The following is a 12649-nucleotide window of genomic DNA, read 5'->3' as shown; positions in this document are numbered from 1 at the left end:
ATAATTCTTATGCAGTGATTTTTGTGGGCAAGGGCCAAATATGTTGGTATATATTACACACACACACACACACACACTCACACAATTTTGGTACTGGGGATTGAACCCAGGGATGCTTTACCACTGATTCACATCCCCAGTCCTTTTCTTTTTGAGACAGTGTCTAAGTAGCTAAGGCTGGCCTCAAACTTGTGATCCTCCTGCCTCAGCCTCCAAAGTTTCTGGGATAACAGGAGTGCACTGCCACACCTGGCTACTATTGAGATATATTCAAGTGCTTACCTCTGCTGAATTGGTAACAGGGCAATTATTATTTTCAGAAAGCAATATATTTTAGTTCTAAAATTCAGTATCAAATAAATGTTTAAAGGACATTTGTGTGAAACATTAAAGATAACATTCTTTAAATAAGTTTAAACTTTCAGAGGAATATACTGAGAAAGACCCATTCATCTGCTTCAACAAAATGACTTCTTCATTCTTTTTATACTTTACTTCCTATTATAAATTGTGCACTGCCATTAGATGATATATTAATTTTATTTCCATTACATAAATCCAGGAAGAAACACAGAATGAGATCCAAATATATTACAAGGCAGTTAGGGAGCTGTGTTTTGTTGCCGAACAGAGAGTTATCTGAAATTAACTTCTGGAATTGAAACAAGAGTTGCTTAAAAGTACTATCCTGGCTCCTTTTTTGTATAGACGGTTTCCGGGTTTTCATTAAAGCATCAATAAATGAACTGAACAAATTCTTTCTTATGAAGTTAACATTCCGGGTGTTCCAAAAAATCATATTCCACACATTCCTCCAGTTGTCTCAAGACCCTTGGGCTCTCGGTGACGGGAAGCTCTGCGAGTGGAGCTGTGGGGGCATCTGCAGGCAGCTGACTCTGGGTTTTAAAAGCACAGTTGAGAGTCCTGAAGAACGGCACCAACTGCCGAACGCTGGGAATGGAGTGCTGGCGCAGAAGAGGAAACTCGCTCCTCATGGTGAGCTCATCCGAGCCGCTGATTTCCTGCAAAACCAAGACCACAAAAATGATGTGGCTTTACTAGGGGAGATGCCCACAAAGCACCTGATGCAGCCACACCTAAGAGATGAGTTCAAGAAAACTCATGCCCAGCTCAGTGACAGGGGCAGGGACTCAAATTGCAGGTCTTCTATTTATTTATTTATTTGGTTATAGGGTAATTGAACTCAGGGGCACTCGACCCCTGAGCCACATCCTCAGCTCTATTTTGTATTTTATTTAGGATCTCACTGCAGAGGCTGCCTTTGAACTCCCACCCAAGCTGAGGCCTTCCATTCCTCCCAGTGGGCTCTCCCTCCTCCTGGATGCTAGAGCAACCTGGGGAAGGTGACTTCCATGGGACTGTGCCACCAAGGGAGATATATCTTAGCCACTGGATGACAGGTAAGAAAACAAGGTGGAATTTATAGTCCTTTCAAGTTTTAAAACTTGTATTTTGAAAAATTTACAAGTCATTAAAATCAAGTCACATAGAAGTTACTTTCTCACTACTTAGCCCTTTTCCCATTTAACAAAAAAAAAAAATTATTATTTTTTGTACGAGGAATTTTGTTAGAGACACTTTACCACTGAGCCAAATCTCTAGCCCTTTTTACTTTTTATTGAGACAGGGTCTCTCTAAGTTGCTTAGGGCTTCACTGAGTTGCTGAGGCTGGCTTTGAACTTGTGATGCTCTTTCCTCAAGTCTCCTGAGCCACCAGGATTACAGGTGTGCATCACTGTGCCTGGCATAAATGTAATTTAAAAAAGAAAATATTTACCCCATATTTCAATCTCAGAAGCTCTAGAATCCTAACAGTGTGGGGTTTGCATTCTTGGTGATTCTCATCTAGATCTGGTAGGAAGGCAGGGCTCTCTGTGTCCACCTCTGGAACAAATGCCCATCTATAACTGGAGAGAAAAACCAAAGGTCAGACATGCTGGATCAGAGCCCATGTAAAAATTTTTTAATTTTATTAAGATATAATGTTTGCCTCACCCATTTAATATATACCACTCAAGGGCTCTTATGATGTTTGAAAGAATTACACCTGGATCTCCTCACCCCTTGGTCCAGGCCGCCCACTGCTCTTCCTGCTGCCCCAGGGCTTTCCTTATTCTGGAGATTCCACAGGAATGGAATCACTTTATGTGTTCCTTAGACGGGCTCCTCTCATTTAGAATAAGGTTCATTCACGTGTAGCATGTCTCAGTTCCTCATTTCTTTATGCTGTTGGGTGAGATTTCACTATGTGTTGAAACCACGTGTTTTTCATTCACGTACCATCTGGGCAAGAGTTAGTCTCCAATTTTTGGCTATGATAAATAACACCACTGAGAACTATCTGTGTGTATCTGAACCCAGGTTGTTTTTTTTTTCTTTTTCTTTTTTTTAAATAGATCTTTTTTGGTGATTTAGGTTCACAGTTAAATCAAGAAATTACAGATTTCCATATATCCCTTATCTCCCCTCATACTGAGCCTCCCCTACGACTGACATCCCAAGCCACTGTGGAAATTTGTTACAATTTGTGAAATTTGTGAATCCACATTGATACACCATTATCACACAGCATCCATAGTTTACATTAAAGCTCATTCACTTTTGGTGGTGTACACCTTATAGGTTTTGACAAACGTGTAATGACATATACCCACCATCACAGTAGTCTATAGTAATGCCCTAAAGACCTGAGCCACTCCCCTCCTTCAGTCAATCCCTAGTAGCCACTGCATTTTTTTTTTTTTTTTTGTACCAGAGATTGAACCCAGGGGTGCCCAACCACTGAACCACATCCCCAGACCATTTTTATATTTTATTTAGAGACAGGGCCTCAACTGAGTTGCTTAGGGCTTTGCTAAATTGCTGAGGCTGGCTTTGAACTCATGATCTTCCTGCCTCAACCTCCCCAGCCGCTGGGACTACAGGTGTGTGCCACCGCACTCAGCACCACTGCTCTTCATACTGTCTGTGTAGCCCTGTCTTTTCCAGAATGTCATACAATTTGGAATGATACAGTGTGTGGCCTTTCGGTTTGGCTCTTTCACTTAGTAATACGCACTTAAGAGAACCCACAAATGTTTTAACCACAAGCATTTCTGCAGGACTACTCCTTTGGTGGGGCAGGACAAAGAGCAGTGGCCTCTGGGGCCAGGCATGAAATTAATCCCCGATCAGCTGTGTCGAGCCTGAGGGAAATGTGCGCCAGTGGGCAAAGTGACCTGGACACGGCACATTCTGAATAAAGGCATTTAGATTTAACTACAGATGGACAGTAAAATCTATGTGAAGGCAGCGAGGACCACCAGGGGGTGACCCCTGTTCCAGAAGCATCCAATAGCAAAAAAATAAATGTGTGTTCAAGGAAAAACCGCCCAAACTCACAACATGTGCGGGCACACACTGCGCAGAGACACACTCATGAACACCACTGCAACCAAACTCGTGGAACGTCGGGGCTGTGCGTGGCGTGGCATGGGTTCCCAGCCGGCTCTGGGCCACTGGAAGCTCATACCGGGGCTTCTCGCTACTGCAGGGGCGAGAGCAAGCGAAGCTGAAGGAGAGGAAGGCCCCGTTGGGAAGGACGGCTGGTCTGACTTACATCTGAAACAGTGGCATCTTGTCGGGTGGGAAAGACAGCGCCGTGTCCAAGAACTTGCACGCAGATAAGTATAAGAGGAGCTCACTCGGGGCCATCTCCGCCACTGAGGGCCCGTTTCCATCAGCCACTGAAACTTTTGTTCTGTTTATTTTGCTGTTTCTATAAATTAGCAGAGACATTTTTGTTATAAATCCCTTCACATCTATGAGAGTTCATTTGCTTATGAAGAGTTTATAATAAGGTGAAGTTTTCTTAAGAGATTTTCACACTAGCTGGTCCCTTCACAAGTCCTCTGAGAAGACAGTACTTGGCATTAGACAACCCTCCATCACACAGGAACGTCCCTTAGCCCTGACACACACACACACACACACGCACACACACATCCCTGATTCCACTTACCTCAGTGACTCGTCTTCCTCTCTCAGATCGTCTTCAAGCTGGATGAATGTCTGAATCTTAAAGAGAAAATGTGTATTCAAGTTAATATCGGAAGGAGATTAAATCTACTAAAATTAATATGTCTAGAAGAACTAGCAGGGCTGGGGACACAACTCAGTGGTAGAATGCTGGCCGAGCGTGTGGTGAGGCCCTGGGTTCCAGACCCAGCGCCACAGAGAGGGGATCTAGCAAATAATATGAAATGGTACAAATCAATTGGCTTAACTGACAGGAGAGACTAAACCAGGATAAAATATTCTCTATTTAACAAGGAGCCGACTAGTACTACCAACCTGATTAACAAGTTTCAGATAAAATAAGATTACACATGGAGTGTCATACTGCACAACAATGAAAAGCATCTCAGAAAGCTCCAGCCTGCTCTCAGGACAGACAGGCAGACTCACCAGTTCAGAGACCATTATTGGCCACAGTGAGGTGAGGTGTTGAGGAGATACCCTTAGCAGCAAAACTCTGAAAAAAAGAAACATCTGAGCAGCAACTGTGGATGTCTGTCCGACTCTGAGATTGTCTGTCAGGCGCTCTACGGAAAGAAGATTTTAAAGATGTCACAAAAAGATGCAGCTTGGGGTTTTTCATTAGCCAAAGAAGAAAAACAAAACTGCTAACTGCTTTGACATTTTCATGACAGTGCGGGGGGGGGGGGTTCTGTGCAACCCGCTGCCTGCAGCCCATTCTGGGAAGTGAGCAGGCCCTGAAGGAGGGGAGCCAGATGGCTGTCAACCCCCAGCCACAGCTCAGAGAAGTCCACTGACAACCTTCGACACTTACGTCTCCTCCTCCTCCTCTTTTTTTTTGGTACCAGGAATTGAACCCAGGGAGCTTAATCTCTTTAGCCACATCCCCAGCCCTTCTTATTTTTCATTTTGAGACAGGGTCTCACTATGTCGCTTAGGGCCTTGCTAAGTTGCTGAGGTTGTCCTCGAACCTGTGATCCTCCTGCCTCAGCATGTGCCACAATGCCCAGCTACATCTTCTTCTAAGGATGAGAATTAGGAGACATGGGAACCAAAGGCAGCCTTAGCTGAGTGACGTAGATGACCTTACGGATTGCCTGGCAGACAGCACAACTTGGGGGTGGTGGATGGTAAGTGAAGCAAGCGAATAAAATAGATTTATCCAATAACTGTTTGTAGAATGAGATTTTTAAGGGTTTCTTAGGAGTGTAACACTGCTAGAGCGAAAAGCTCAGTGATGGTCATGCTAGCTAAGATCTGCTGCAGAACATCAGCAACAGACTTCTTCTTCTTTTTTTTTTTTTTTAAAGAGAGAGAGAATTTTAATATTTATTTATTTTTTTTTAGTTTTCGGTGGACACAACATCTTTGTTTGTATGTGGTGCTGAGGATCGAACCCAGGCTGCAAGCATGCCAGGCAAGCGCACTACCGCTTGAGCCACATCCCCAGCCCAAGACTTCTCTTTATTTGAGCTAATTTAATATTACATATTCTTTGTCTTTAAAAGTAGTCTGACCAAATGAAAGAAATGCACAGCTCAGATACTTGAAAAGCTGGTTTTATTTATTTATTTGGCAGAACTGGGTATCAATCCCAGGGCCTCACACATGCTGGCCAAATGGATGCACAGCATGAGGACTGTAGTAAATGTAAAATTTAAAAATCTGTATATGTGAGGTGTACGTGATGTCCCCAGGCTCCCAGTGAGACGCAGGGTGATCAACACAGTCCAGCAAACCGACAGCACGTTATATCTTGCAGTTAACCAGGAGCACACTCATGAGCTGCACCCCTCAGCACTCCCCACTTTAAACATTTTGAGACAGGGGCTTGTTAAAGTGGCCCAGGCCGGCCTCAATCTTGGGATCTTCCTGCCTCAGCCTCCTGGACAGCTGGGAGTACCACTGTAGCTGGGAAGCTGGTTATTTTTAAAAAGAAGTTCTCACTTCTGGTTCCAGACAAGAGGAAGGAAGTATACTACACCCTGTTCTTACTCCAACTGCAGCAAAAAGCCTTGAACAAAATATGGAACCTGGAAGGCACGGGGCGAGGGAGATGAGAAAGGGAACAGCTACAACAGTGCATGACAATGAGCCATGCTCATGCTGCTGGGGCAAAGAGCCCTTCCTCCAGATGCACCCTCTGGAGGTGCTATGTCAGCCCTCACCTCACTGTGGAAACAGCACCTTATTTATTAAAAAAAAAAAAAAAGTTTGTTTGTTTGGTTTTTGGTAGCTGTAGATGGACAGTATGCCCTTATTTTGTTTATTTTTATGTGGTGCTAAGGATCGAACCCAGTGCCTGACACATGCTAGGAAAGCACTTTGCCACTGGGCTACATCCCCAGCTCCTGGAAAAAACAGCACCTTGACCCCTTTTAAAAACTGTTTTGGGCTTATTATAGTTTCTCTTATGATCAATGTAAAATTTAAAAATCTGTATATGTGAGGTGTACGTGATGTCCCCAGGCTCCCAGTGAGACACAGGGTGATCAACACAGTCCAGCAAACCGACAGCAGCGCCATCTTGGAGCATCACTTTTCTTTTTTTGTTGCAAGGCTACCTAATACCTTTACCTCATGGGTGTGCTCCTGGTAACTGCCAGGATGTAACATGCTATTATTAACTACAGTCCTCATGCTGTGCATCCAGTGGCTTTGTACAGTGGAATTTATGTCTCCCCATTTCTCCCCATCAGTGTAAGATTTATGTCACTCTGAGCCAAGATGGGTGCTCAGCTCGCCACTCCATGCACATCGATCTCTTTCACTGCTATCTGATGGTGCTATAAATCAGGGTGAAAGAACCTAACGAGAAGTCTGCCGTCTCTGCCCTTTTTGGTTGGGCTAAGCTATCCACCAGGAAGTGCTGTCCCTCCTTAGAGGCAGACGTGGTCACTGTTCCATGGAGCATCTTGAGGCCAGCCAAGTGTCCCAAGACTCGGTCAGAGACTGCTGTGAATGCACTCCAGCCCCTCACACTGCTGGGCCTACCCAGGCACAGCGCTGGGCACAAGGACAATAAGTAGGAAAGAGCTTTGTAAACAGCTAATCAAAAGCGAGAATAGGGTAAAAGTATATTATTTTAAGCCAGTACTTTTTTTTAGAAATGTAGCGCTTGAGTGGGTGTAGTTTATTGGGAGAGTGCTTGCCTAGTAGTGAAAGGCCCTGGGTTCCATTCCTAGCATTGGCAACAAAAAAGAGAAAGAAATGTACTTGTTTACAAATTCTTTTCTTTCCCCCAAGAGCTCCCAAACCACCTTCTATTTAAGTCAGCAATATGCTGACTTTATTACATATGAAAAAATAAATCAGTACATTTGTGGATTTGGGGCTGGGGCTCAGTGGTAGAGCACCTGCCTAATGTGTGTGAGGCCCCATGTTCAAACCTCAGAAGCAGTAAATAAATATCGTTATATTATAATCATATTTTAACGTTACTACTATGTTAACATCATATTTTTAGTATTATTAGGGATCATCATTGTAATAGCGATATAAAATGTACATGCTAGTTCACAGCCCCCAATTCTGACCCTCAGTGGAATGATTTTTCAGAATTGTTTGGATGGACACATTCTGCACACCACAGCTTGAGAAAGGCTGCTTGCTGTCTACTCTTTTTTTCATTCTAGCCTCTATGCAGCTGGTAGCATCTCTAGCTCTCTGGGCCTCACCCATGTCTTACCCAAGATGTGGGAGAGGGAAGGAGCTGGTGTTTGCTCTCAGACCAAAAGGAAAACAAGGTACATGCCCATCACATTCTTCATTTCCTACTCGCTCCTCTATCGATAAAGGAGACTCAGCGCTCCCATTGAGACTACTGTCCCCTGGCCAGGTTTGTAAAGCACATCCAGAAGCTGCATGTCAACTGTGGGAAACCTGATGCCCCTGGTTTTCACCCCTGCATATTCTGTAGGCATGCAACCAAGTTCAGCTCTGATCTGCTTCCAGCCAAAATCAATGGAGGGCTGCCCTCGACCTCACTGGCATTCCTGGTCTCCCTCTGATCAGATCAACCTCTTGGTAATTCATGTAAGGCATGCCATTTGCATTTGTCAATATTCAAATATCTGCTTTCATGTATCTTAAGTGTTCAAGATATTATGAGGTGAAGATCTTAATATGCATTACATGTTGAAGTTACATCATCTGAAGTATAAAGATACTTTATCATTGCAAATATAAATTATTATAATTAATAGTCATAAAAGTTGTTAATGTTTTATATTAAAACAATTAAGACCTTCCAACAGTTAGAAGCTTGAAGTAGACTGATGATTAATACTGATATTAAGAATCATATTGCTGAGCATAGTGGTGGTCGCCTATAATCTCAGCAACTTGGGAGACAGAGACAGGAGGATCCCAAGTTCGAGGCAAGCCTCAGCATCTTAGGAAAGGCCCTAAGCAACTTGCCAAGACTCTGGCTCAAAATAAAAAATAGGAAGGACTGGGGATGTGGCCCAAGTGGTTAAGCTCCCCTGGTTCTTAGTTCCAAAAACAAAGGAGTCAACCCCGATGACTTCAGGAAAAGCACAAATGAGACGACAGATGTTGAAGAGCACACACATGGAGCTGACACGTTTATAAAAGATCAGAGCAAAAGACACATCGTGTTTCTACCTAAAAACAATCCAAATGCCCTTCCATTGGTGAGGGAGTAAATAAAATACAGAATAAAATCTCCTAGAAAAAAACATTAGCCACTAATAAATGCAATGATGTGGATTACTCTCAGATATATTATGCAAAGAGAAAGAAGCCAGACTCCAAGGCTATATGCCATGTGATCAGATGTGAATGACATCAGGAAGCAGACTGGTGGCCCCAGGGGCTATGGGGAGGGGCTCACTCTCAAGGGCACAAAAGCTGGGTGCTGTGGCACATGCCTAGGATCCCAACTAACTGGGAGGCTGAGGCAGGAGGACTGCAAGTTCAAGGGCAGCCAAAGCAACTTATGGAGACCCAAAATAAAGTAAAATCGGTTGGGGGGTGTAGCTTAGTGGTGGAGACTCTTTCATGAAGCCCTGGTTCAATCCCCAGTACTGCAAAAAAAAAAAAAAAAAAAAAAAAAAAAAAAAAAAAAANTACAAACAAAGATGTTGTGTCCACCGAAAACTAAAAAAAAATAAATAAATATTAAAATTCTCTCTCTCTTTAAAAAAAAAAAAAAAGAAGAGGCATGAGGGAACAATGAGGTGGAACGTTCTATACCTTGACTGTGGTGATGTCTATATGCATGGGCTTATCAAAATCCACAGAATTGTATAACCAAGGGGTGACATGTACTACATGTAAATTACACCTTCATGAACCTGATCAAAAGAAAAAAAGATTCATTCTATGATTTTATTTGTAGAATTGTTCATTATGTTAGCCTTTATAACATGAAACAACAACAAAATCCTTGTACTAATTTTATTTGATTCTATTTAGGCCATGATTCTTAAGAAAAATAAATTCCTGTTTGAGAATTTTTTCATATCTTGGAGGAGGGTGAATTAAAAACAGAATATCCATTTTGCCACCTGTTTTGGTTTGGATCTGGAAAGTCACCCAATGCAGCAAGGTTCAGAAGCGGGGATTTTGGGAAGTGACTGAATCATGAGGCTTGGACCCCATCAGGGGATTAATTCCCCGAGAGCTGAAGAGACAACTGGGAGTGAAGGAAGCTGTAGGCGGTGGAAGTCACTGGAAGAGCCTACCTTGTCTCTCTCTCTCTCTGCTTCCTGGCTATTATGGGCTGAGCAGCTTTCCTCTACCACATGCCTCTGCCATGATGCTCTGCCTCACCTCGGGGCCAAAGCAATGGGGGCGGCCAAGCATGGGCTGGAACCCTGAGTGAAAGTAGACCTCTCCTCCCTGGAACTGCTTTCCTCAGGTATCTGTCACTGAAATGGAAAGGTGACTAACACACCCCTTTAATGTTTTACAGACAGAAAAGAGCCCTCAAAATCTGTGACAGTTAATTTTTTTTTTATGCAGACAAAAAATTTATATGAAGGAAAAAAGGGCCTTTACCAGCCCCTGTTCAAAGTGCTGATTGAGGGAGTTCTATCAACATGAAGTACAGTGGCTGTGGGAAGACACTAGCAGGAGACTGGTGTGAAGACAGTAAAAGGTCAGACTTCTAAAAGTCTACCTAATTAAAATTAATAACATTATAAAGAATATAATATTGTGATTGTTTTTTTAAAATAAAGTTCAGATTTATGGTCATATTTCTGTTTTGTTCTGTTTTATCAGCGATGCTGGGGATTGAACCCAGGGTCTTGTGCAAGCTAAGCCAAAACTTAACCCCCGAGCTACATTCCCGGTCAAGCAATGTTTCTGAAGTTCAGCAAGACCCCCTGTAGAGTACTCCTTGTGACATTTGACCACTGTGCCAAAATGTACTGCAAAACCCTTTAAAAGAAGCTGCCAACTCAGTCACTTATGGGTCTTTCTGCGTGGGAATGGGGTGGGGAACAGCTGCCCAGTTGCCGTGGTCTGAAGGTCTGTCCTATCCAACACACTGAAATTCAATTGCCAATGTAATGCTATTAAGAGGTGATTAGGCCACGAGGGCTCCACCCTCACAGGTGGGATAATCGGTGCCATTATAAAATAAGGAGTTTGACCTCCCTCTTGCTCTCCTGTCCTTCTGCCTTCCGTCATGAGATGAAGCAGGAAGAAGACCATCATCAGAGAAATTGATGAGCCCATTAATTTCCCAGCTTCCAGAGCTGTGAGCCAGTACATTTCTGTTCATTATAAATTACTTAGTCTCATATAATCTGTTCTAGTAACAAAAGACAGACTAACACAGCCATCTTACCTTGTATCAATGGAAGGTAAAGGTGGTACTGATCAAGTTCTCCACTGAAGACAGCAAAAGCCTGGCGCTTTAACAGCATGGCTTTCTGCTCAAAACTTGAGAACAGTTTTAAAGAACTGCTCTGCATGTCTGGAACAAATATATAGCAGACAGATTGATTAATCTTGGTAAGAAAACTACAGACAGAGGTTAAGTGAAATTGAGTCCAGTGTAATTCCCATTTTCCCCGTTGAAAAATCATGACCATGATTAAGTGAGAGTGTGTGATAATTATTTTCATGTATTATTAAAAATACTCATTTCATTAATGATATATAATGACAGGGCAGTAGAAGAGGATCTGAGGTATAGAAAAGTACTCCTGTTATGGAAAACAAATTACTTTTGACACAAAGGTGTGAACCTGGTGTGAACCTGGCTGCTTTCAGCAGTATTTCTCCACAATAAAGTTGTAAAAAAGGCGTCATCAGGCCAGACACAGGCCGGGCACAGTGGCACACACCTGGAATCCCAGTTCAAGGTCAGTCTCAGCAACTTAGTGAGACCCTGTCTCAAAATAAAAATAAAAAGGGCTGAGGGGGTATAGCTCTGTGACTGAGCACCCCCGAGTTCAATCCTGAGCACTGAAGAAAAAAAAAAAAAGGGTTGTCCAGGCCTCCTAGTAAACACAGGGAACAGGGAGGACACAGTCACGTAGTCCTGACAGTTGGCACATCTCATCACAGTTTAAGGCTCAGCACAGAAAAGGTTTGGGAGGGGTTCTGAAATGCATGGTAAGAGCCAGTTAGGCTGGCCTTGGTCCTTAAAGTGTGGCAAGGAACACAGAACTTACTCATTAGGTCCTTAAACATGGTTTTCTCATGAGTCAGAAGATGGTCAATAATGGACTTCCAACTGGATATTAAAAAAAGCAATATTAGTTAAAATTGCAATGTTTGATAATAAAATTAAAAGCATCAAGAAAATAGCCTACTTTTAAAATAAGATCTGTTAAAAAAAATAAAACTGTCCTCTGAAAAGAGGCTGTTACACAAATACATAAGCTGTTGTATGAGGAAAGGATAAAACCTTTCTTGTCTTTATTTAAAAACCTTTCTTTATGACCCTAGCATCAGGAAGAAGGATGCTCACTCCAGCTGGCCACGAAGCCCACTCACACTGCCAGGGTGCTCTGGTTTCCCAAGGTTGCCCTTCAACATACCTACACCAGGTGAGGCTCCGAGTTTTGTGGAGGGAAGGTGGTGGGTGGTGAAGACAAATACCACCCTTGGCGCTTACTTCCAAAGAGCTAATCTGGGCTACCCAGTAGAGCAAAAAGCTTATGGCCAGCCCTTTCCATACATCCTATCTGCAGACTCAGCCAATCATGGATTGAAAATACTCAGGAAAAAGACTGTGTTTGTATTGGACATGTGCAGACTTTGTTATTATTCCCTAAACAATACAGTAAAACAAGTATATACATAGCATTGACATTCTGTTAGGTGTTAAAAGCCACTTGGGGATGATTTACAGTACAAGGAGAATGTGTGTAGGTTCTATGCAAATATAGTGCATTTTATATAAGATACCTGAGCATCCATGGATCTGGGGACCCACAGGGACAGAGGCTCCAAGCAGCCTTCTGGTGGCAGAACAAACATTTAGGGCACACAAAAAGGCTGTCCCAGGCATGTGTGGTGGACACACTTGTACACCCAGCTACTTGAGAGGCCAAGGCAGGAGGATTGCATATTTGTGAACAGCCTGGGCAGTCTAACAAAACTGTGTCTCAAAATTAAAAAAAAAAAA

General features: G+C 43.0%; 1 protein-coding gene across 4 annotated transcripts in view; it reads right to left on the bottom strand.

The window, feature by feature from the left end:
- Positions 1-521: 521 nt before the first annotated feature.
- Positions 522-12649, bottom strand: part of Dop1b (DOP1 leucine zipper like protein B) — a 99992-nt gene continuing 87864 nt past the window's right edge. For 2 of the 4 annotated variants that reach the window (XM_048803650.1, XM_015478749.2), the window contains exons 31-37: positions 11691-11752; positions 10859-10987; positions 4468-4604; positions 4022-4077; positions 3620-3778; positions 1799-1928; positions 522-1022 (exon numbers count right to left, since the gene is read on the bottom strand). In XM_048803650.1, the coding sequence (XP_048659607.1) occupies positions 771-1022; positions 1799-1928; positions 3620-3778; positions 4022-4077; positions 4468-4604; positions 10859-10987; positions 11691-11752 (925 nt within the window). In that variant the 3' untranslated portion in view covers positions 522-770. Of the gene's footprint in view, positions 1023-1798; positions 1929-3619; positions 3779-4021; positions 4078-4467; positions 4605-10858; positions 10988-11690; positions 11753-12649 lie in introns of those variants that run through there. The other 2 variants (XM_048803651.1, XR_007347757.1) reach the window with 2 other exon arrangements.

Source organism: Marmota marmota, unplaced genomic scaffold (genome assembly GCF_001458135.2).
Source record: "Marmota marmota marmota unplaced genomic scaffold, marMar, whole genome shotgun sequence".
Lineage (NCBI taxonomy): Eukaryota > Metazoa > Chordata > Mammalia > Rodentia > Sciuridae > Marmota > Marmota marmota.
Note: the sequence above shows the minus strand (reverse complement) of the source record. Positions and strands in the feature narration are given on the sequence as shown.